General features: G+C 43.6%; 1 protein-coding gene across 7 annotated transcripts in view; it reads left to right on the top strand.

The window, feature by feature from the left end:
• Positions 1–26,428, top strand: part of PLAG1 (PLAG1 zinc finger) — a 50,249-nt gene that overhangs the window by 16,996 nt on the left and 6,825 nt on the right. For 2 of the 7 annotated variants that reach the window (XM_086336929.1, XM_086336930.1), the window contains exons 1-3: positions 14,992–15,096; positions 22,975–23,073; positions 26,006–26,364. In XM_086336929.1, coding sequence (XP_086193055.1) covers positions 26,123–26,364 — 242 coding nt within the window. In that variant the 5' untranslated portion in view covers positions 14,992–15,096; positions 22,975–23,073; positions 26,006–26,122. Of the gene's footprint in view, positions 1–14,991; positions 15,097–22,974; positions 23,074–26,005; positions 26,365–26,428 lie in introns of those variants that run through there. The other 5 variants (XM_086336927.1, XM_086336928.1, XM_086336932.1 and 2 more) reach the window with 3 other exon arrangements.

Here is a 26,428-nt window from a genome sequence, read left to right on the forward strand (position 1 = left end):
ACCCTACTATCGTCTGTAGTTCTACAGACAGACAGCAGGGGAGAGGCAGAGGGATGAGAGCGCACCCGGCTCAGGCCAGAGAGAGATACACGCTCCCACGGGGTGGGGGTGGGTGACATAGTGACACACGTCCAGAAGACAGGTGTGGGGGACAGAGACAGACACCCAGAAATGGTGGGGTACAGACCAGGATGGCATGGGTCACTCACTTGTGGGGACAGAAGGAGACCCACACAGGAGGTGGGGGAGTCACACCCGCGGCAGGGTGTGAAGGAGACACCCACACTGGGGCATGGGGACAGAGAGGCCCCTCCGCACCCAGGAGAAGCTGGACGCCCGCCCAGGCATCCAGAGCCCGGGAGAGACGTGCACTGCAGGCGACGGACACCCAGAGCGGGGAGAGGAACAGACACACACCAGGAGTGGGAGACAGGTGGCTGCACCCCCGACTGGGAGAGGAAGACAAGCAACGGAGAAGGGAGTTGGCACAGGACACACATGTCCACACACTGCGTGCACGTGCAGAGGTGTGGTGGGGAGACGTGTGCGCACACCAGAAGGGGAGAGGCAGACATGAGCAGGGGCACACACAGCCTCCCGAACCATGCACACAGAGCTCACCTGCACCTTCTCTGTCTGTGCCCCCCTCCAGGGTTGGGGTGATGTGTCCTGATGCCCCATGGGTTTGTCCAGAGAGAATCGGAAGTTATCTCGACTGCTCAGGGGACCTGACCCTCCAGGCCACCCTCAGGTCACAGCTCCACGCAGAAGGCCAGACCTCAGTCCTGTTATTCTCATTAAAGGATCAAACCGCCGTATAGCCCCATCCAAATTGTTTTTCTCTGAGCATAATGTCCGTGTCATCATACCCATCTCCCGGGTCTTGAGAGTAGAATACAGAGTCTTGGGTGTGCCTAGACTCTAACCCATGAGTCTCGGCCTCTCCTCCTGGCCCCAGCACACAGTGGGCTTGGACTTGAATGGGGGCATCCATGTCGCCCATTCGTGGACCTGGGTCTTACTTGTCATGAAATCTACCCTCACCCTTGCCCAGTGTAGCTCTCGGAAGATGAGCACACCTGAGCTGAAACCATCAAAGCTGGGTCTTGGTCCAGCTTCCCACCCATCCAGTACTCCTCCGGGGTCTCCCCTCCCAGCTGGATGCCTGCCCCCACCACAAGCCAGACCCCCTCACTTCCTGGTGTCAGGTCGAGGGACCTCCTACACCCGGAGCACCTGCCTGCACTGCTCCCTCCTCACCACGTGGTCCGGGGGTGGGAAGGTTCGTGGGGAGCACATCACCTGCTGTTACTTTTACCAGGCGCTCACTGCGCTCTCCCTGCTGGCACGCTCCCACCTGGCAACTCGTTTAAGCCTCATCACAGCCCTGTAGATGGTTTCTGAGCTCATCTGAGTTCCAGGTGGGAGAGGAGGAGGAGGCTAGAAGTTAAGTAATCAAGGATTAAATGAGACAGTGCCTGAAAAAGTCTCCACGTGGCACCTAGTTCACACACATGCTCCAGTGGCTCTCATTGTCTGACAGCCCTGTGGACTCTGGTCTGTGGAATTCTCCCTGGCACTGGTGATGGTGTTAATAGTTCTATCATAGAACCAGGACCTCAGAGAGTCTGCTGCTGCTAAGTTGCTTCAGTTTTGTCCAACTCTTTGCGACCCCGTAGACTCTAGCCCACCAGGCTCTTCTGTCCTTGGGATTTTCCAGGCAAGACTACTGGAGTGGCTTGCCATTTGCTCCTTCAGAGGGTCTTCCTGACCCAGGGATTGAAGCTGTGTCTCTTGTGTCTCCTAAATTGGCAGGCAGGTTCTCACCACTAGTGCCACCTACTTCTAAGAGTCTAGTAGTCTATTAATAGACTGATGCTAATTTATTAAGTGATTAATATTTTCTTTTTATTTATACTCAATATTTGATAGAGTAGGAATATCTATTTTATGTTCTAATTAATACTAATCTATTAGTAGCTCATACTCTAATAGAGATTCCTATTAGAACTTATAGTAGACATTAGGTAACTTTACCCGAAGATCACTGGGAAGACTGGTTTGTCAGGCTTGCCCTGTTCCCCTACCACCAACCTTATAGTATGGGGCTTTCCAGGTGACGCTAGTGGTAAAGAACCTGCCTCCCAAAGCAGGGGACGTAAGAGCCTTGGGTTTGATCCCTGGGTTGGGAAGATTCCCTGGAGGGAGGGCACAGCAACCCTCTGCAGTATTCTTGCCTGGAGAATCCCATGGACAGAGGAGCCTGGCGGGCTACAGTCCATAGGTGGGCCATAGTCTGTAGTCGCAAGGAGTCAGACACAACTGAAGCAACTTAGCCAGCATGCAACCTTATGGTATGGGCTTCCCAGGTGGCGCTAGTGATAAAGAATCCCCCAACATTATCTGCCCCCAAATCCCTTCTTCTCTTGGCTGCTGGGCAGCTCTGCTCTCCTGCCCAAGGCTCACCATCTCTTTCCCTGCCCCACTGAAGATGGATATATGTTTACCCGACTGGTTCTGTTTCTCTGACAGTGGAGATGTTCAGAACTCTCTAAGCCAGGCTGTTGGAAGCTGGACTCTGCCACCTCCTTCCATCCAACTGTCCTTTTTCCCTTCAGACCTTCCTGGCCTCACCTCCTTTCTCAAACCTCACCACTTCAGGCTCCCATGTGTGTGACCAAGTGCGTGCATACGCCCCGCACACAGGCCCACCCCACTGCCAAGCCTGGCAGGTGCTCATCACCCCCCTCCCCTGTGTGATGCTCCCCTGGATGCTGGTCCATCAACTCGCTCCGCAACTCGGGGCCCATCTCCTGTGGGGTGCCCACCACCTCCATCCCTCTGTGTTCAGCCCCTTCCCAGCCAGACACGGTTCTCTGATCTTGCTAGACTGATTTAGCCTTCAGTCTTATTACAGTTAAAAATGACCCAGCCATTGTATGCTAAATGATTGTTTGAAAGCCTGAATCATGAAAACCCTCTCTCAGAATATTTATTTGTGGAAAATAATGTACACAGTTCAAAGGCCGTGACTAATAAAGGTATTTGTTTCTATTACTTTTACATCCTCTCATGCTTCAAGTGGTAATTGCCTGGCTTCAGCAGAGCATGTAGAGTGACTGGTTGGCCTGTGACTCTGTGTCCGGGTTTCAGATACGATCCTGTGAATTCCTTCCTTCACAGAAGTTGTGAGTCAGAAACTGCACATGTATATTATCTTTTCTGACTTCATCATCGTCACCTAGGTTTTATTGAGCATCCATGGGAGTTTGTACACAAGAGATGCTGGTTTGATCCCCGGGTCATGAAGATCCCCTGGAGAAGGACATGGCAACCCACTCCAGTGTTCTTGCCTGGAGAATCCCAGGGACAGAGGAGCCTGGTAGGCTGAAGTCCATGGGGTCACAAAAAGTCAGGCATGACTGAAACGACTGAGCACACACACAGCACGTGGAATTTATAGTACATCCCATACAGATTTATTGTGGAGGTTAAGTTTAGCGCTGCATCTAGAGACGTTTTGTAAAACTCATTATTGAGTATGTCAAAAATGCTGAAAAATCAAAAGTGGAGAGAACAGTAGAATGCATCCTTATCTACCCATGACCAGTTTCAGCAGTAACCACCTCTGTGGGGGACAGCGTGGTCCTCCTACCCACGCCCACCCTTTCTCCTGCCCACTAATTTAATACAGAATTATTTCCCATCACTCATATAGTTTTGGTAAGTATTTCCAAAACGTACACTCTTTTTAAAGATATAGTCACAATACAACTGTCACACCCCAAAAGAACAGTAATGCCTTAATGTCATCAAATATAGTGTTTCATTCTTCCCAGTTCTCGTTTTTTTTTTTTTTTTAAACCAATTTGCATGATTCAAATCCAATAAGACCTAATTGATGCTTTTGAACTGTGGTGTTGGAGAAGACTCTTGAGAGTCCCTTGGACTGCAAGGAGATCCAACCAGTCCATTCTAAAGGAGATCAGCCCTGGGTGTTCTTTGGAAGGAATGATGCTAAAGCTGAAACTCCAGTACTTTGGCCACCTTATGCGAAGAGTTGACTCATTGGAAAAGACTCTGAGGCTGGGAGGGATTGGGGGCAGGAGGAGAAGGGGATGACAGAAGATGAGATGGCTTGATGGTATCACTGACTCGATGGACGTGAGTCGGGGTGAACTCTGGGAGTTGGTGATGGACAGGGAGGCCCGGCGTGCTGCGATTCATGGGGTTGCAAAGAGTTGGACATGACTGAGCCACTGAACTGACTGACTGACTGATATAGTCAGTTGACATATCTCTCAAGTCTATTTTGATCTGTAGGTTACCTCTTCTTTTTTTTCCCCTTAAAATTTTCTTGAAGAATTGATTTTTTGGGTTTTTTTGGGGTTTGATTTTGTCCTGTAGAGTTTCCCACAAGTCTGTAATTTGTTAACTGCATCTCTGTTGGATATTACTTTACTTGCCTCATTATATGTGAGAATCAGGTTCTGCTTTCTGCCTCCAAACATGTTAAAGTCTCCTAGAAAGAAAAGTGGAAAAGGTGGAATGTGGAAGAAGTAAATTTTGAATGAAGTGCTATAAGCAATAAGAATGACATTGATATACATATAATAAATCTAGATATGTGATATCTTATTTCTGGTGGAATGTTGATATTCACATCATCAAAAATGATGTTCAGCACTAACAGGTATTTCCTTCTAGTATAATTTTTCTTTGAACCTGTGCAATACTTTTGTAAATTGGGACCTTCTTCATCGTGTATGCTAACCCCGTTTAAAGGTTATTTCCTGCATACTTTTGTTGCTTCTACATACATCTCAGAAGCTAGGCTCCTTTGAAGGAGCATCTTTGAATTCAGAGCATCCTTTGAATGGGCACCACGTGTACTTAGCCTTCCCTGTGGTCGGCCAGGTAGCTTATGTCTAGTCTTCACTTGATGCTAGTGAGGGGTGGTCTTGTGCTTAAATCGTTATGTGTGTCTCATGTTGTTTTCTTCAGGTAAACTCTCAGGTGTGAAATGAGTGGAGAAAATGGTAAATGCCTTCTTTTACTTGGCCATTGTGTGGCCAGTTTGACTTCTGCAAGTTGCCTGTAGTACCTGTGAGTGGTCATTTCCTTAGCTCTCCCCAGTGTGGCCATGACCATAGTCTATGCTTTTTGTTTCCGTCGTGTATATTTAAGTTTCATATCTTGCCCCTGCTTAGCAGTCCCCCCACTGCAGCCGTCATTAATTTGTCTTTGACACCCGAGGCTTCTAGTCTTCTCTGCACCAAAAATCGCAGCAACCCAACCTGTTGGGGTTTTGCCTGAGAGGTTGGCCCTGAGTATGGGAAGGCACAGCACCCACCTCCACAGTGTGGTGTGTGATGTGCGTGGGTGTGGGACACTTTGTTGGGCTGTTCAGGACTTGTGTTCCTCCTTTCTGTCCTCTCCCTTTGTTTTAGATCATTGATGTTTTGGTTTAAATAAAAGATCACTGTGTATTAATACTTCAAGCTCATGGTAGGATGAGGTGGGAGAAACTCACCTGCCAAATTCTGAATTAGAATTTGCAAAGCACATAAATTAAGGGAGTAATTACTCACATTACCCCGAATTCCTTTTTTAAAAAAATAAGGATTCAGATGGGCACCTCTTTTGGTGTCTTGCATTATAACTATGGAAGGGATGTCAGTTAGAAATCTCAAGTATTAGAAATATTCAAACATCATAATCAGGATACTCTGAAATAACAATACATCCTGAAAATACCTCCTATTTGCATAATGCTTTGCCACGTGTCATCATTCCTTGAACTGCTCGCCTCTGCGACCAGGTGACTCCGTGGCCACATATGTAGTGTTAAAGTAACAGCTGAGCCCCAGGCCTGCCCCCACCATGACTTGGTGACATGGTGTGGCCGCTCCTGGCCCTGCCTTGGCCATGTTCCTCCCTCCTGGGTCCCCTCACAGCCCTAAACTGCTGAAATTCCCCAGGCACAGCCGTCTGGTCTCCTGTGCCCATTCTCAGGTTGGCAGGTTTTTCTCACTGCCATAAAGGAATCGGTCAGGTTGAGGCTGATGCGAGTTATGTGGAGATCTTCTGGAAATGAATCTGAGCAAACTCTGGGAGATCATGAAGGACAGGGGAGCCTGGCGTGCTGCAGTCCATGGGCTCACTAAGAGTCGGACACGACTTAGTGACTGAACAACAACAGCAGCTTCCCTGGCAGAAGGCTTGATCGGTGGAGAGAGGTCCTTCCACCCTGAGGCAGAACTACACGGGGAAGACTGAGGGCCAGGCATAACCACAACATTTAACAAAACCCTCGCTGCAATGATGTGAGATGCCACATCCTCCTCGGGGATATTCTCCCCTCTGCCCGTGTGACCAGTGTCCGCCCTTCCTCACAACCTGTGCTGGCCTCACTGCTCCAGGGTACCCATAGGGAAAGGGAAGCAGGAGGGGCCATACAGGGGTAGGGGATTAAGGGGTACAAACTGTCATGTATAAAATAAGCTACATGTGTGCATGCGGACTCAGTTACCTCTGACTCTTTGCGACCCAGTGGACTGTAGCCCTCCAGGCTTCTCTGTCTATGAAATTATCCAGGCAAGAATACTGGAGTGGGTTGCCATTTCATCCTCCAAGAGATCTTCCCGACCCAGGGATCAAGCCCACATCTCTTATGTCTCCTGCATTGGCAGACGGGTTCTTTACCACCAGCACCTAGGAAGCCCCATGTTAGTTTCTGCTATACAGCAAAGGGACTCAGTTACACATATACATGTATCCACTCTTTTTTAGATTCTTTCCCCATAAAGGTCACTGCAGAGTACTGAGTGGAGTTCCCTGTGCCATCCAGGGGGTCCTTACTAGTGATCTGTTGCAGATGTAGTCGGGTGTGTTTATCCGGAAGTGTGTTTGGACAGCACCTTCCAGGTCCTGTGCAGGTGGGGGCGGCTCTCCTCAGTTGAGGAGGACGAACGTTCTCGGCATGGCCACCAGGTGGCACAGTGACTGCAGCGTCCCAGTGTCTGGTGAGGGTGGGCCCAGCCAGGAACCACGGCAAGGTGCTCCTGACTGCTGGGCCCCAAGGGAACCCAAGGGAGTTTCATTTAAATGCTCAGCCAGTTTCTCATTGCTCACAAAGGGAAATAAGTAGGGTGGGCAGCTGTACCCCTCCACAGGTCCACGTGGCCAACAGGAGGACAGCTTCCCCCCGCCCCCTTCTCTTCCTCCTCCTGTGCCATCAGCACATGTGTGAGCACCTCGATGCACCCCCCCATTCTAGGTAGCGGGGATGCGGAAACAAATGAGAAAAGGCAGGATCTTGGCTCTGAGGGAACTTTCTCTGCGGCCTCGCCAGGGACCCCACTGGAGGCAGACCCAAGAGTCTCTCTGCTGTCTTTTGTCACCCCCGAAGGCTCCTTTCCCCCTCGCCCCCAGCATGGATTGACTTTTTGTTATCTAAGTGGGCTTCAGTTTAGAAAGCAGAAGGGTCACCCATCAATGCACTGCTGTGACACGTTTTGTCTTCACCATGATTTTCTGTGGCCACTTTCACCTTACGTCCTGGTTAGCCCACTTAATCTGCAACTGACTGTGCTCTCTTTACAGTTAAGGATATTTAGGTCTAGAAAGGCCATGAGGCATGTTAATATGGCGTCGGTCAATACACGGAGAAATCCGTGCTCAGGTCTCTGGGTCATCAGTCCATTAATGATATAATCAGTGCCAGTAAAGTTTTTTAATAACTTATTTTTAAAATTTATTTTATTGAAGTATAGTTGATTTACAGTGTTGTGTTAGTTTCTGCTGTACAGCAAAGTGATTCCATTATTTATGTGTATATATATTCTTTTTCACATTCTTTTCCATTATGTCTTATCCTAGAATGTTGACGAGTTCCCTGTGCTCTGCAGTGGGGCCTGGTTGTTTGTCCATCCTGTATATAATAGTTTGCATCTGCTAATCCCAAACTCCCAATTCATCAATACCAGTAAAGTTTTTGAAAAAAAAAACAAGCAAGTCCAGGATTGTGGCAGGTGCCTGTAGATAAATTTGGCAAACACTGCGTTTGCTGGAGAGAGCTGTTTGACAAGGTCAGCCCAATGTAAATACATTTAGTTAAAATTACATCTAAACACCAGGGCTTCCCTGGTGACTCAGACAGTAAAGAATCTGCCTGCAGTGCAGGAGACCTGGGTTCAATCCCCAGGTGGGGAAGATCCCCTGGAGAAGAGAATGGCAACCCACTCCAATATTCTCGCCCAGAGAATCCCATGAACAGAAAAGCCCGGTGGGCTATTGTCCATGGAGTCGCAAAGATGTTTAGAAACATTTCCTCTGCAAAGGGTGAGCAGGAGTGTGAGAATAATGCAAATATCATGTAGAAACCTCAGAAAACACACGTTGTTTGTTTGAGACCATGGGAAGTTACTGTCCAAGACTGCAGCCATCTTCATTGTGTCAGACTTAGCCGAGAACATATAGGAATGCTGTCTCCTTCCCTCTGTCCCTAATCCCTCCACCAGCCTGGCTGTGCAAGATGCCATTCAGTTCACAAACCCTTGCCAAGCCCGCTTCAGTTTCAGGAGACTGTGGGGAGGGGACAAATTCAAGATGCTGTGTGAACAAGGCGTTTCCATGTCACAGCATTCACAGTGAGGAATTTGGGTTTAGTGTGTACCTGGATAAAGTAGGTGTTTTCTCTGGTTTGTAGTAATCTTACTGTTTTCACAGGTGTGTTATAATCTTTTACCACAGTTAGAAGAGACGATCAAAAGTAAGTTGTTTCAACAGGTATCAGTTTTCATATGCATCTCACACCACATGTGACCAAACACTTCTTCACACATAGTTCTGCCCTACCTGTCCTTCAGAGATTCTGTTAGCTCTGATTCTATATAGGAGCCTGTGCCAGTAAAGAGGGAGAAAAAAAATGAACCCTTTTCTTTAAGCGCACATCCAGCCATTTGGGGTCAGCACTTAATCCTGAGTCACCCACCGAATAGGGGACTTTGGGACCTTGAGCCCTGAGAAATCCCACTAGAGATCTAGGTATGTCCCCAGATAATGCTCACAGGCCTGCATGGTCCCTTCCTGCCCTTAGAAAAGGGTCCAGCAGGATCAGGCCCAGTTCTGACTCTCAGAAATTGGGGCCTGTGCCTCTGGTCCCCACTCTCTTGGCCCTGAACCCGGGTAAGAGTCTGTGTTTTGAGGCCCTCTCCAAGTCAGAGTTCCGAAGGAGCATCGTGAAGACGATGGATCGTCAGACTGCACTGGTCACGGTGACGGAAACACACAGCCCTGGTCACTCAGTCCTTATCAGAGTGTGGGGGGCCGGGTGTGTGGAAGAAGCCCCCCAAGTCCTGACTGGGGCTTCAGGGGAGAGGACCCTCAGGCTTCATACTGATGGGTGTAAACCCCTTTTTGTTAATTATTGATACCTATCAGCAAACACTGCAATGGCCTGAGTTTCTAAGTGAGGAAGATCACATTTCTTTAAAAGAAAACATGCTAACCTAAAACAACTGATAGGAAAATTCTGTTTCAGACAAGCACACAGAGGTCGGCTGTTTGTTGAATGATTTAAAACTGTGTGTGGGGATGGAAGTGGGATGGGAGGGAACATGTTATACAGACACCCACATTTAGGATAATTTTAAATTAGAATAATTTAAAATGTCCAGCCCTCATACAGGACTCCTCCACCATCTCCAGCTTCCTCCTGTCTTTCTCTCTTGGCTACGAAAAACAAATTGCCTGAAGTCACCCAGACCTACCATGCAGTTCCTGACCCCCTACCTGCCTGTGCTTGACTGATAACCTACTCGTTCTTTGATTGTCTTGGCTCAACTGTTACTTTATTATTTTTTTAGTTAATCAAAGGCAGGCCTCCCAGTCAGCATGACACTTCTTTCTTTTTAAGGTTACTGCTAATTAATATATTTAGAAGGTCTGTCCCCAGGCTGAATCGTGGCTCTCCACTGAGTGCTTCTTTGGTATTTGATAAATAGAACCTGCCCCAGACTATTTATTGTGTGTCGGTCTCAGTTCCAGGCAGAGTGTATTCCCGGAGCCTCTAAATCACCGAGTATGATGTGCCAGCCAGTGTGCAAGAAACAGGTGAACCTCGCTGGCTTCCTCCAAGGGCGACAGCTGAGAATGTTGCTCTGAAAACGGCCCGGACATCTTATCCTTTCTAGTAAGGACTGAATGTGACTCTAACAGTTAGCCCAGGATCCCACTCATCTTTTTTTTTTTCTTTTACCCTCTCTGAATGGGAAGGAAGGATTTTAGTCATCTTGAGTCATAACCCTTATGAAGAATTTAGTTGATGAGTTTATCATTTCACAGAAAAGTAGAGGGGTTTTTTTGTGCAGACTCCAGCAAATTCATATGATGATTTGTTTCTGAGACTCATCAATTTTAAGTTTCTCTCAGTATGAAAACTTACCTTCTTTTATTAGCTTTAGATGGCAGTAGTGGTAAAGAATCTACCTGCTGATGCAGGAGATGCAAGAGACATAGGTTCCATCCCTGGGTCGGGAAGATCCCCTGGAGGAGGAAATGGCAACCCACTCCAGTATTCTTGCTTGGAGAATCCCATGGACAGAGGAGCCTGGTGGGCTGCAGTCCACGGGGTCACAGAGTCGGACATGACTGAGTGACTGAGCAGCAGCAGCAGCGCTGAAGCATAATCGGTGTCTAGTAACAGCACGCACTGAAGGTGCACGGTTTGCCAGGCAGGGACATCGGGGATGCGGCCATGAAACCAGCAGCGCAGACACCGCAGTGAGAACGCCTGTCATTCCCAAAGCTTTGCTCATGTCCTTTTCTGAATGCTGCTGCCCCATCCCGTCCCAGTAACCGCCGAGCTGTTTCCTGTCACTGTAGATGGCCTTGCATTTCCTAGAATGGTGTGTAAATGGAATCATGTAACATGCCCCTGTTTTTCTGCCTGACTTCTTTGACTCAGCCTGATTATGTTGTGGTTCATCCTGTTATTGTGTATATCAGTACTCTATTCCTTCTCATTGCTGGTGATTAGTTCATTGTTTGAACCTACTACAGCTTGTTTACCCATTCACACACTGATGGGCATTTGGGTTTTATCTAGTTTTTCACTTTGACAAACAGGACTGCTCTGAATATCCACTTTCAAATTTTCATACAGACATATGTTTTCTTGTCTCTTGGGTATACACATAGGTGTGAAATGGCTGTGTCACATGATGGGCACATATTTAACTTTTTAAGAAACTGCCAAACTTGTTAAAAGTGACTGTACATTTCTACCTTCCGGCCAGTGGTGTGAGTCCTACCAGCACTTGATGCAGTCAGATGGTCAGTTGTTTTTTTTTTAATTGTAGTCATTCTAGTGTGTAGACAGCAGTGTGTCCTTGTGGTGTGATTTGCATTTCCCTTATGATCCAGTCGGAGAAGGCGATGGCACCCCACTCCAGTACTCTTGCCTGGAAAATCCCATGGACGGAGGACCCTGGTAGGCTGCAGTCCATGGGGTTGCTAGGAGTTGGACTGAGCGACTTCACTTTCACTTTTCTTCACTTTCATGCATTGGAGAAGGAAATGGCAACCCACTGCAGTGTTCTTGCTTGGAGGATCCCAGGGATGGGGGAGCCTGGTGGGCTGCCGTCTGGGGGTCTGGGGGTCGCACGGAGTCGGACACGACTGAAAGTGACTTAGCAGCATGATCCAGTGATGGTGTGCATGTTTTAATGTGCCTATTTGTCACCCATATGTCTTCATTGCTAAAACGTCTGTTCAAACATTGCCCGTTTTTTTATTGGCTTTTTGTTATTGTTGAGTTTCAGAAGTTCTCTGTATATCCTGAATGCAGGTTCTTTATCACAGACATTCTTTGCAGCGTTCTTCCAGTCTTCTTGTGGCCTGTCTTTTCATTCTCTTCACATTGTCTTTTGGAAGAGCAGTTTTAAGGTTTGAGTCTAATTGATAAATTTGTTGCTTTATGGGTTGTGCTTCTTGTGTTGTAGCCAAAAAATTTTTGACTTACTGAATGTCACAAAATCTTTATCCTGTTTGCTCACAGAATTTTTATAGGTTTAGGTTTTACGTTTGTGTCCATGGTCTACTTGTATATGGAATGAGGTATGGATACAAGTTCTTTTTTTTCCCAGCATTATTATCTGAAAAAGCTTTTTATGGTGGGGAGGTAAAATTATTTTTTCCTAATTGTAAAAGTAAAACATTTGTAAAATACAGAAGAATATAAAGTCTATATCTTGCTAATTTTTTAAAATAACTTAGCAAGGGACATTTAAGGGTATTGTGAGGTGAGTGGGGAGGAGTAGTTCCAAGTGTGTACTTTAGAAAATTGGAATCACAGTGTATTCTGTGTCCTGCTTTTAAAAATTATTAGCATTATATTGGTGCTTAATCATGTGATTCATTGCTTTTAATGGCTGACTATTTTATCGCATAGACATATCCTACTTCACCCCTTTTATTAGACATTATCAATTTATTCTTTTTTTAAACTTTTATGCTTAAAATATGCTTCGAACATGCTTATATTTAAATCTTTATTTCTTGGTTTTTCTCCTTACATTTTTAGAAATTATTTATCAGATCAGCATAAATGGACACTTAAAAGGCTCTGAGTACCTATTTCTACAACATATTCCAGAAAAGCTTCAACAATTTACACTCCCAACAGTAATAGCTAAGAAACTTAATTTTTTAAATTGATCTTTAAATTCTTTTTTGAAGTATAGTTGATTTACAATGTTATGTTAAGGAATACAATTTGTGATTCAATATTTTTATAGATTATAATCCATTTCAGATTATTATAAAATATTGGTTATACTGCTTATGCTGTCCATCACGTCCTTATATCTTATTTAAGAAATTTTTAATTTTTATGGCAGGTTTTGTTTGTTTATATTAAAGCCTCAGGGATGCCTCTAGACACCCCCTTCTTGTCCGCCACAGCATCACTCTAACCTTGGCCACTGTCCCCAGGCTGGGCACCTTGCTCCTCCCCCATCCTAAACATCCACACCACCCTCTTGCTTGGCTCTGCTGACACTGACCAAGTTAAGCCAGCTCCTCACACCCCTTACCCCTTTTACCAACAACTTGCAGGACTAGTGTGTGTCTCTCCCACATCTGTAATCACCGTAGATGAAAACCTCTCTGTTTTCTTGGGCACAGTTTTGCCTTGTCTTCTGCCCCTGCCCTCCCGCCTCTCTATCCTCAGTACCCCAGCTCGCTCCTTCTCTCCTGCCAGGCACCTGACTGCCACCAGCCACCGCCCTACCATTTTTCTCCTCTTCCAGTACAAAGCTCTGAAAAGAAGTCTGTCTTCTCTGGAGGTCACTTCCTGTCCCTCTGCTGGCACCCAGATTGAGGGGAGCCCACTCCTGGCCCCAGTCTCCTCACTGCCTGGTCCACCCTCTTTCTTGCTGAAGTTTGATGCCATCATTCCTAAGTGGTGAACTCTGCACATGAGTGCAGGGTGGTTCTGGAACTCTTCGCAGTCCTGTCTTTTTGTGGGTTTTGCCACCTTTTCCTTCTCGAAGCTCTGCCTGATCGCCCCTACCCACCACAGAAGGCCGGTTTCATCCTATCATTGTGTCAGGAGGCTGTCTGTCCACCTTCCCTTCACCTCCTGTGTGGATACTGTCGGGCACACCGGTGGCCTCTCTCTGGAAAGGCTTCTTCTTGCTGGTTTTCAGCTCTGTGCTCGTCCAGCACAGTCCTCCGCAGCCCATGGGACAAGCACTCCATGCCCCTTGTCCTCCCCCCACTGCTTTTGCTCCCCACATCCACCCCATCTCCCCGGTACTTGTTCTCAGAGCCGTGGATCCCTTACCTGTCTCACACTTTGTTCTCGTCACAGTACATGGGTGTAAGAGCCCCCAGCCTCGGACATCACTGCACTTTTCTCATCTGGACGCTTATGATGTCCATGACTACACCCCACTGCAGCCAGGGGTCACCTTGGCCTGCATGTAACCTGCACTGGTGCCCTGAGTCCTGGCTTATCAGTGTGCTCCCCACACCCCTTTTCTTCTTCTTTATTGTACATTCTTCAAGCACAAGCCTGTAGTGGTCTTCTCCTTTTCTGACCCTCTGTGTTCCTAGTTTACACCATATAATGTCTCTGCTGTCGATCTGTCATGCTAATATGGCCTTATGTATGGTTGCGCGCTGACCCCTGGTCCAGGGGAGTGAAGCAGATGGTTTCTGCATGGAGCTCGTGGTGCCTCTTTCCCGGTAGTCAGCACCACAGACATAGGTCTCCATCACCTGCACGGTATAACGAAGCTGAGGACAAGATTCCCAGTAGAGGCTTCAGAGTTCGCTTGGGGTTTTCTTTTTGCTGGCGATGAACTCTCCACCTGCGAATTCACCTTAGAACCAGTGGCGGCCTTATCTGAAGACCAGCTCAGCGGCTGGGTGCCAGTTGTCCTTGTTCCGCCTCCACTTCGGGGTGCTCTAGGTTTGCACGCCGTCCTCAACCCACACACCTCCCCTCCCCGAGAACACACAGCCCACAAGGAAACACTCATCTGTCGGGATTTCTCTCTCACCTGTTGTTCGGAACAAAATACACAACCCTAAAGGTTTTTCTCAAAAACGTGTTACAGCAAAAATAGTGCATGTGTTTAAAATGTAAATGAAGAAAACAAGCAGCAATTCTGAGAAACAGCAGTAAACGCGGACTCTTTTACTGAATTAAAAACATGAACAACCTAGATAATTTCATGGTGGTTCAAGGGGAAAGTGCATGAGTCAAGGCATATTGATTGGTTTACTTTTCAGTTTTCCATGTACTGTAAATATTTTTCTTTGATTCACATTTGTTCCTAACAGATTCTGAGCTAGATTTCCCACTAAAGTATCAAGATATGAATAAGTGGTAATGAATAAGAACAGCACTGTGGTTCATGTGCCATTAGCCAAGCTGGTGTGACTTTTGGAACTTGAGACTAACTCTTCTTTTCTTTTTAGGTCGCCTCTTGGTGGTGTGTTGGCCGTATCTGGCACCCAGAATGCCTCACTCTGTGACGGTCTATTAATAAGGTTGCCTTGCTAGACTTGGGAGCAGAGCCCCCGGTAGGTGGCTTTTATCATTATATGGCACGGCTTTCCAAGTGATTACTTATTTCAGTTTCTTCATAATAGAAGATACGACATTAAAAGCTTTGGAAAGCCTGCCACATAATAAGCATGCCACTTACTATTCTTAGGTCCATCAAAATGTATCGTGCTCATCAGGACCTCATTAATAGTTACGGTCTCACAGAAGGATCGGAATCCTGGCAACGAGCAATTTTTCCCCTGTCTCGTGCACGAAACGCAGAGCTGCTGTAAAAGCTTATTTGTCCACATTCCCCAAACAGCCCGCAGATGAACTCTTCCTCCTCCAAGTCTTACCCAGAGTTTCCACTGTATCTCTTTCTATCCACTGGGAAGGGTCCGGGTACCTCCGAGCAGGTGGGGAGAGGGCTGGCCCTGCCAGGTGGGATGCAGCAGATGCTAGAATAAGGATCCCGGTGGAACAGCAACAGTTCGCTGACCTTGGAAAGAGGACACAGTCAGGCTGCTAGAGTCTGCAGCCTGTAGGGGCAGCTCAGTGGCTCAGATCACAGTATAGCCATACTTGGAAATCCAGGCACATGTGGATTTGGTACCAGGTAAGTCTTGTCAGCAAGACCTTGAATACAGGATGGAGGTTTAGGGGCCTGGACCCTCAGCCCTGGGATGGGAAGGACATGGATGGCCATGCCGAGTGCCAGAGGATGGGCTCGAGTCACCCGAACTGCACCAACAGCAGGCGGGCCGTGCCTGGGAAAGGGGGACACGGCCAGAGGCCGAGGGCCAGGCAGGGTCTCACAGTTCACAGGGAAGGAGCTCTGATCAGATGAAAGGCCCACAAACTGATCTGGCTGAAATGCCCCAATCTCAGCACAAAAATCAAGTCAGAATAAACTTATAGCTGTTCCTATGTTGTAAATATTTTTAGTTATATATAAAGATGTTAATGGTTTTCTAGTGTTACGGGTTATGGATTTTTATTTTTCCTCTATTTCATTGTAACTTTTACACTTGCTTTGAATGAAGCTGTTTTGGAGCAGTTAGAAAAAGAAAATTTTTTTCATTTCTTTTACTTAGCCAACTCTGTTCACACAGATTCTCTCCCTTCTCATCTCTTTTAATCTGTAACTGGTCAAAAATTACCTCTGACATTTTCAACATCATCCCCCCCCCCGTTGAAGATCACATGAAGAACATCCTCTGTTAAGGTTTTTAAATTTTACCTGGTTCCTTTTTCTTTCCCATAAAACCATTCATTTCCCAGCAGTAAATCACAGTGGAGACAGGTTGCATGTGCTCACAGAGCTATGGAGCTGAACATTCAACAGCAGAAATGTTCTAAAAGTCCAGGCCAACCAAGTGCCGCCCAGGGGTGCCTCCCTGCCCGTTGGGTCACCCACAGGGTGACCTCGAGGGGATGTGCCCACATCTCCACAGCTTTCCACATCCATGGCTTCCCAACGGCTGCAAATGCTCACTAGGTCTCCACCCCAGCGCGGAACTAACATCTTCCTCCTGTGGGGCTTGTCTTCTCAGCTTGCTTTGAAACTCACTTGAAATTTCAGGAGCCCCACAACATGTTCACCTGCTTGCTTTGATTCCTGAAGTTCCTCAAAGGGACTCAAGTGTGGTCCATGCATGTTCATCCAGCATCTGGCATTGTGCCAGGGACGTGGAGGGGGTGACCTGTGGTCTCTCCCTGCAGATGAATTTACAGTCCCAGGGGAGAAACAGGTCACTTCAACAAGGACTTGACCCTCTATGTTAGACATAAGAATCTCAGAGACATAGTGTTCTGAAAAGCTTCATTCTGAAAAAAGTTCACCCTGTCTCAAGTAAAACTGGTCGAGGAATCGAATTATCAGGTCTCTTCTAATTGTGACAGCTGGGGGAGGGCAGGGGTCCTCTGGTGGCGGGGGCAGTGGCCGCCCCTGGCTTAACAGGCTTGCCTGGAACAAATCCCATTCACCTTCAACTTGGTAGGAATCAATCGAAGTGTTTTTGCCCCCAGACAGTCACACAGACACAGGGAGGACAGGGTGAGGGCACAGGTGGAAACTTCCTGGGTGTGGGTTCCTTTGTGTTTTTGCTGTTTGGTCACACTTCACAACATCTGTGCCTTACTATGTACCACAACATAAGCTGACATCCACAGCGCACCCGACTTTGAGATGGCTTAAAACTAATTCTCTGCATGAGCTTTTGTAACTTGGTGAAACTGTGTTTCCTTACCCCTTTTGTTCTAATGTGTACTCTTTCTGAACATATAGACAGATTCAGTGTGCGTGCTTGGGGAGGTCAGACTCGAAGCTTGGGTGATGCTGTATTTGTCATTTTAATAGCATTGGCTGTTAACCATCTATGCACGGAGGCAGCCCTCCAAATGTTCAGGGTCCTTCAGTGTGAACACTTTTATAGTTGGTGTCCAGCATTTTTCTTGTTGCCCTAGGAATTTAAGGGGTCAGTGGTAAGAAAAACAGAGAAACAAGTCATCCCAATTTGAGACATGTGCAGTTTTCAAATTGAGCTGACCTGTGACACCTGCTTTATAATCCTAGCCTGAGCACCACTATTTTGGGAATGCTTTATGCAAAAAAAAAAAAAAAGAAAACCTCTAGAAATAAAATTGTGATTAAGCAATCTTAACTCTGTATTCAGGTGTACTTGAGATTTTTTGCTCTCTCGCTCTTTCTCTGGCATCTTTGCTTCTCTTTTGCATCATACTGTGCTCATTTCCTGTTTGCAAATACTAATTGTCTAGATGAAGAAAGTGAAAATGCTCTAACATAGCACCCATCTGTAGTTTTTAGTTTTTTGTTTTTTGTTTTTAATTTTTGATGTGAATATACAACCATTAAAAAAAAGGGCTTCCCTGGTGGCCAAATGGTGAAGAATCTGCCTGCAGTGCAGGAGACCCAAGTTCAATCCCTGAGTGGGGAAGATCCCCTGGAGGAGGGAACGGCCACCCACTCCAGTATTCTTGCCTGGGAAAGCCCATGGATAGAGGAGCCTGGTGGGCTACAGTCCACAGGGGTCGCAAAGAGTCGGACACGACTGAGCAACTAAGCACACATACACACAACAACCAAATAAATTAACCGAGGAAGACATTTCTGAATTGAAAGATAAAGTTTATTTGGATAAGTTTGTTTTATTCATCCAGCCATCTATTCTTTCTTCTGGGGACTCTAGAAAATGAAATATCCCACACCCAAGTTCAAGGTGGCCCCAAAAGGAACATCCTCATTGTGCAGAGGAGAGAACTGACATCGGAGTTTGTTGATGCCACTTTGGAATCCGTTGACTTTTTCCTCTTGGTTCTTAAGCACAAATAGGTCTGCAATTCCTTTCACTTCTCTGTCGGCTTTCAGTATTTGTATATTAAATGTTAAAGTCTTTCAAAATACTGTAGGGCTACATCGTGTGGTAAATTTCAGAAGGGCTGTCCTAGAACCGTTTTTTTTTAATGAATTGCTCAAAAGATGAAAATACCACATAAAGCAATTCCAAAAAGGCGTCCTGATAGTTGAAGGATTTTCATTAACGACATCAAAGATAGGAAGATTAGTTCTGTGATTATCAGTATTCCGGGTGTAAAATGAGACATTTGGGTACCTGGTTACAACTTGGCAGGCCAGGTCAGGCGCAGCCCTGCTCACTGCTGTGTCTCCTGCTTCTGGGCATGTGCCCTGCTCCATCCTGTCCTGTGGCATTGCAGATTCTCTAACTGCCTAACCATGTAGCCATCCTTCCTGCTCCATGCTAGGCATGGACACAGGCTCCAGGCATGTCTTCACTTTAAAAATTTGCTTTAGGAATGAATGGGGACCAAACTGATATTATACACTCATACTAATAGACTCCTTAACAGTAAAGTCAGTCAGAGAATGCTTGTTCTATGAAACAAAATTAGTATTTCAGACAGGTTTTAACTGCAGTTACTGGGTTCAATCCCTGGGTTGGGAAGATCCCCTGGAAAAGGGAAAGGCTACCCACTCCAGTATTCTGGCCTGGAGAATTCCGCAAAGAGTCGGACACAACTGAGCAACTTTCACTTCACTTCACTGTTGTTTTAATCTAAGGCCTTACAAATAGCTGTTTAGGAAGTCCCTTTCTAGTGGCTTACGTTTAGTTTATTGGACCAAATTATATCCACACTGTATTATTTTTTACTTGAATTTAGATACATGCATTCTGTCCTGTGTCTACTATGGGGGTTGAGCCTGTAAGTTCACTTCCTTGCTGGAAAGCACTTGTCTTGCTTTAATTATTTTCATTCACTCAGCAAAAATTTTACTTCCTTTTATGGGAAACAACACTGAATACAACTAATACAGCTCCTGCCCCAATGCTGCCTACAGTCTATTTTTACTTCTGTTTTAGGTTTTTATACATACAAGATAAGTTGTTATTCTTAATAAGGGATTTTACAGACCTCCAAAAACCAAATGCTGTAAAAATTTGCACATTATCATACCGTATCAAAGAAGTATTCTAAGTATGCTGTTGCCCCTCAGAATTGACTTCAATTATGTTATCATGTTAGTAATTTCTTTCACATTATTCAAAGCTTTATCGTGTTTTATACATATAAATTATTAGTAGTAAATTTCCTTTTCCAACCCACCTGTTTACTATACATAAAAAACATGTTTTAAGCAAATGTTGACATTTTCTTAATTGTTTACTAATGAGTTTTATGATTAGCATAAAGGAGACTGAAACTTTGATTATGATAGCTTTTGCCCTTAATTAGCAAAGTATATGCTTGACTTCTAGCTTAAATATGAAAGAGTTATCGATGCAGGTAAGTACTGTCAAAATTCACAGCTCTCAGAGAAACAACTGTCAGAACTGTGAAACTTAAAGTACAAAGTACAGAAATAGTTTTAATTCAAGCTTTTTCTTTTGTCAGCATCCTCATAGGAATTCATCTTAGTAGACCCTCTGATGTATGATTCATTGCGCTTGTTATTTTTCTGCATGAGTCACCATTTCAGAATGTAAAACACAGGGAGATAATAAACCTGTGTGTGTGCACGCACACACTATATTCTCTTTAATTATTGTTTGTGTGTATGCAAAGTCGCCCTAGGAAAAATAACATCTGTTCTGGTACCAGCAAAAACTGGGCAGGGATTCTGAAGAGTGTTACTTCATCTTAGGGTAATTTAAAATAGGTATATGTATGTTTTCTACCTTGCTCTATGATTCTTTAGATCAAGACAAAGAACTTTGTGATTATTTGGAAAAGCATGGTAACCTATCTTTGATATGTAAAAAAGAAAAACTGGAGTGCGAATTTCATTGCAGACTTTTCAGTCATAATGCTTTTTTAAAGACTTTCTTAACAGTATAAAAGAGAATACACAGGTAATTTTAGTTGACATTTTAGTTAGGAATCCATGAATGGAAACTATATATTTATGTTTATTATGCCAAGCCAAATAGTTATAAACTCTAAACAGCTTCTGGTTTCCTTTGTTTGAGGAAATAATTAGCCTGTCATAAGAACTCAAAATAATTAGGCTGAATTCAGGGAAATTAACCATGACTTTGGAATTATGTTTTGTGATAAAATGAATGAAAATGATGTCTGTTATTTTATTTCAGGGTGTAAAATATGTAAGTGGAGTAATTTGTAGACTATTGTAACATTTCAAATCAAAATAGATGTAATTTTAAACTGTACTGAATTATTTTGACTCTAAAGGATTTTTTCTTTATTACAAATGCCATTGAACAGTAAGCATAAATAAAAATTTTATGGATGTATTTGAGATGCAGTAAAATTTATATTGGTTGGGGAAAAAAGGAAGAAAAAGTGTTGTTCACTAGGCTACTTTAGTTTTAGATTTTTGTTTCTACCTATAAATCATTATCCACTGAGACAGATATGCTACTTGTTACTTTAACTGCTATTTAAATTACCTTAAATTTACTTTACAAACTGTCATTATTTAAAACAAGCTTTTTAAATCTTAAAGGTGTGTCTGTTTGGGGGTCATATTGGCAGCTCTGATAGAGAAAAGAGGACCATCTCCTATTTCTTCATGCCTTTTAAGTGTAATGAGAGGATTTATCCACTTGCACATTGGTTTGCCAGCCTGCCCGTCTACAAAGCAGTAGAATAAGACCGACATAGGACACTGGCCCCTTCTTGACCACATACATGCTGTCAAGATGTTCAGCTTCTCTGGGCCTCTCACTTTAAAATGGACATAGTGATAAAAGCATCTGCTTCTCAGACCCATTGAGTTCCAGGGAGGTAATAGAGATGAAAACACCCTCCACTGTGTAAGGTATTTATATTATGAACTAGCATAACGTGCAACACAGGCTTTCATATTCTTAATTGCCCTACCAAAAACCCAGTATGTGCCCTGGGCAAGTAAGTATTCACCAAGTTTATTTATCATTTTGCAGTTTTGAAGTGCAGAGTTCAGTTCTTCCGTTTATGCATGTTCTGTGCTTTACCAAAAAATGGAGCCTTTGCTTTAACTTTGTTGAGCATCCTTTATTAGTCTAAATTTTTGTTTTCTCTTGTCTTTTAAACTATGAGAATAATGCTTTCACATATACCTGTAGTATTTTTGTATTGATGCTTGAATGCCCTCTGTTAAATATTGTATCTACAGATCATCAAATTCTTAAAGTATTCGAAAATTTGATTTCAGGGGAAATTAATTAAATGTGTGTTTAGAATCTTAGGGCTTCCCTCATAACTCAGTCGGTAAAGAATCTGCCTGCAATGCAGGAGACTCAGGTTCAATTCCTGGGTCAGGAAGATCCCCTGGAGAAGGAAATGGCAACCCACTCCAGTATTCTTGCCTGGAGAATCCCATGGACAGAGGAACCTGTCAGGCTACAGTCAGTGGGGTCGCAGAGTTGGACACAACTGAGTGACTTTCACTTCACTTCACTTCAAATGTTAAGTAAAGTTATTGTCATTTAACCTGTCATCGGAGAAGCTTATTTTGTTTCAAGTATTGGATTTATATTCTCCTCAGATTCTCATAATCATGATTCCTGAATTGTTATCTTTAAACCGTTTAGGATTTACTTATTTCTCTGTGCCCTGTACTCTCTACTTTTTTCCCCTTCTCTTTGACCATTTCTGCTATTTGTTCTTTTCACATTTACTTGTACAATCAGGAATTATTAGCAGATTTTTTTTAATGTGTCTTCTTAGTCTACTAAGGATCTTGCTACTAATAGGCATTTTTAAGATATTTTAAGGTTTTTCAACATCGATCTCTTAAAATACCCCTTCTCCTGTAGGAAACCTATATTTAACTTCCCTTGCATGCTTTTGAAATCTAAGATATTGCCACATGTCAGCAGCGCTTGCAGCATCCTGGGAAATAAAGTGGGGGCTATTGCAGGTAACACACATATAGCGTAGAAGCCTGTGTTGCACAAGCATGGGCAGTGTGAGCTTGGGAGGTGCTCTCCTCAGGGAGCCCGCTGTTCTGAGCTCAGGCTGCTGGTGCGCTGTCCCCAAGAGAGAACCGAGCTTGTCTGTTCTTGAGTAGTGTTTAGCTTCGTGAAAATTTGATCCATTTGGTTTACAGTCACCCTAACAGGCATTTCTCTGAATAGGCGAGTTAGGATTAAAAAATTGAATTTGGGGAAAAGTGTGGGGTCATTCAGCATCACGAGATGCCATTTATCTAGGTAATACTGTCTTTTCATTTCTGCCTTAATTTGGTCATGTAAATGTGCTCAGAACTAATAAAGATTTGCAACTGGTAAAAATTAATGCATGACTCTTCAGCCGAGTACTGAATGAAAAAGCATGTGTCATGAAATCGCCATTCTCTGATCCCGTGTTTTCCATCACTTACGGACTGGTTCCGTTTAGAGTGTAGTCCATGCTTATTTTTTGTTTCATAGGTTGGCCAAAATGGGAAGGACTGGATTCCGCTCTCTTCCACGAAGAGTCAATGGGACTGGCTAAGATCAAGGTCTGAGGCTTCGTCCATCCATCATCAGGTATGCATTGAACAAAAATCACTACAGTTCTATGCATGTATCTTTGAAGTATTTGGTTGATATGCATATTATAAATTTGGGTTTTTATACAATGTTGAGTCACAACTTTATCCTATAGTTTTTAAATGCACTGTAAGTAATTTAAATTTTGCAGTATATTGAGTTAAATGATATTGTTAGCCATGAAAAAATTTCAGCTGGTCTTAGAAAAGTGTAATATTTGAAATATGCAATTCTTCATTGCTCAGTCTGTACATCCAAAGATAACAGAATTCTTGTGTTACTCCATATTGAGTGTCACCAATTTTCATAGGATCAATTGTTTGCTGCATCATGATGCAGTTTTAGTACATTCTTTTCAATAATTTAAAAACTGTTTTTCTCAACTGGAATTCTCGGCCCAATTATAGTTGGGTTCTTCTAACATGATAATGGCAAAATATGACCAGTCTATGAAATATTTTCAGATATTACTTATACATGGGGGTTTAGATACTTTGTATTCCATGTTGACTTAACAGTTGCAAAATTTAACAGCTTGTTTCCCACACCATTCTAAATAGATGCACAAAAGCATCATGTTAGAAAGTCAACATTACTCTTTTTTCCTGCTTTGGCAGAATGCTTTATACCAACTTACATTGTCTTTACTGGTTACAGCAGAATAGCTGTTTAGATATTTCTGAGAGAGGCAGAGAAGCTGTGTCTTGAATGAAAATATAACAGGGAAAGAACAAGCCGTTGAGATTCAGAAAAATCTAAAACCAGAGGGAACACATTGTGTTCGCAATAGTGATGTCAGTTGCATTAATTGTGTTAATGTCACTTAAAAAAATTTTTTTTATTTTTTAAATTATGAAAAGTATGATAACACATATGCAGGAGACTTGGAAAATACAGAACAGAGTTACATGTAGTTCTAATACATATTATAATTTTTAAGTAGATAAGATAATTTTTAGTTGAAGTTTCTCAAAATAGCAAACTCTTAAAAATTAATAGAATTAATACATAGAAAAGTAGAAGGATATAGTCTACCCAAAAAGTACTGTGCACTAATTCAATGTAATTAAGATTTATCCAGTTTTCACATAATAGCTGGGTACAAATGCTCTCTTCTCTGCAGTAACCCTCTGTGTTTTTTCAGTCTTTTTACCTTCTTGAGGCTTTTGATGACCAAGTCTAAGGTCTTTCTGGGTAACAGTCACATTGTACTTGAAAATACGTGGGTTATTTTCCAATATCTTTTGATATTTATTTCTCACATAATTCCACAGTATGTGAGGACTTGAATTTGTACGCTGCTGTTGTGTGAAAAAAAGTGTTAATGTCACTTTTAAACTGCAGAGGAAACTTAGGCGTGAAAGAAAGCCTTGATGTGTCTACCTACTGAAGAAGAAAGGCTGTGTGACTCAGACACCGATTAACTCAACGTCCATGCTTTACTCTTTAGTCACACGAGCAAATGATTGCTGTATTTTGCCTGTTTAGGGACAGTCTTTACATTAAAAATACAACAGGGTCAATTGCAATGTACACTTAATTTTACAAAAATATAGGTTAAATCCATCCACTTTTCGTGAGGGCAAGCGTCAGTCTGATGCCAAAACACAAGTGATAGAAACTGGTTTTCATTGCTTTTTGAATATATAATAGGGTGAGAAATCCAATTGATCAGTAGTTGGTAACATTTAGCCACCTGCCAATTTTCAATTTAAAGTCAGATCTTTTTGAAAGAGGTTGCTGGTATTATCAGTTCTGTGTCTCTTAGAAATATAGTACCCTGCTAAAAACTAGCATTCATGAACTTGAGGAATCGTTTACCTTTTTAATATCAAATGGATCTTTGAGGAGCTGGTTTCTTCCTCTGAGAAATACAGTTGATAATATTTACTATCTCTTGTCCACAAGTTTTCAAAGTTTTCAATCAATGTAAGTTTTTAAGTAGACATGCTCTTTGCCATACACAATATACATTTCATTCTTTCTTTCTCAAAGCACTGATAATGATTTGAAACTCTGACCCACCTTTTTCAAACTGACTCCTCCACACTGATGTACCCCTGCACAAGTATTGTGCTTACCACTCTCACAGGTCACAGGTGTGTCAGAGACTAGCCCCCTATATCTGGTCATCCGCTCTCCCTGGGTGCCCCATGAACAGCATCTTCTTCTATGACGTGAAAGACAGTGGGGAAAATTACTTCAGCCAAATCATTGCTTCCACCCAAGAGACAGGGAGCCGTGACCCTCACCTAACATAACACCAAAACGTTTCACCACCTCAAGAATGCATATTTGTCCTGAAGACAAGTCATTTCTACTCTTGAGTCAGAAACCCCTCTTCGTGTGATGACACTGATGTAAAGAATTGATTTTCACCTTGGGCAATGAGTTCAACTCTTTCAGGCCTCTGGTGTCTCTTGTCTTAAGAACTCCTTCCCTGGACTGAATGGTTCACAAGGTGCCTAAAAGAGTTTTTGGCTGATTATCTATATTCTTCTACAACACAAATTGTGGCTAGAGCTGCCTCGCACAAATTAAGAGGATTTTTAGACATTAAAACATATGTGGAAACATTTTTATGTTCTCAGCGAGATTTATGTTCTCTGGGTCCTTGTAAAAAGTGAAGCTTTAATGATGCTACTTTCAGTGTCACGTCTTGATGATTCCCAAGGGTTCCCTGCTGCTCTCCCTGAGTACGACGTTTGTCAGGTGGGATCTCAGGGGATCTGTGAACTGTTCATTCTGAGCAATGCCTTAATATGTATTTTGACAAATATAAAAGAAGCCTAAAGATATTACATTAGACCAGCTGAATCCATTTTATGGTTTCTTCTTTCTTTTTTAATTCAAAAGCGTCACATAGCAAGTAAAACTTTTAAAAATTAAATCTAGTTACAAACTAGTTGTTTCTTATTTTTTTTTCCAGTCCCTTTTTGCTTTCTTTTACGACCACATGAAACTTGAGAAGCCACCTAAAGCTAAATCATTTAGTGGAGTTGGGCAGTTCCCAAGTGTCCAACAAGAAGGCCTGCTTTAGGCTGCGATGGCCACTGTCATTCCTGGTGATTTGTCAGAAGTAAGAGATACCCAGAAAGTCCCTTCAGGGAAACGTAAGCGTGGTGAAACCAAACCAAGAAAAAACTTTCCTTGCCAACTGTGTGACAAGGCCTTTAACAGTGTTGAGAAATTAAAGGTGCACTCCTACTCTCACACAGGAGAGAGGCCCTACAAGTGCATACAACAAGACTGCACGAAAGCCTTTGTTTCTAAGTACAAATTACAAAGGTATTAAACTCTATTTGTCTTTCAGATTCTATTTTCTATTATGTTGGCTATTTGAAGCCATTGT

Source organism: Bos grunniens, chromosome 14, assembly GCF_055505025.1.
Source record: "Bos grunniens cultivar Pamir isolate PY7600 chromosome 14, Bosgru_T2T1.0, whole genome shotgun sequence".
NCBI classification, from domain to species: domain Eukaryota; kingdom Metazoa; phylum Chordata; class Mammalia; order Artiodactyla; family Bovidae; genus Bos; species Bos grunniens.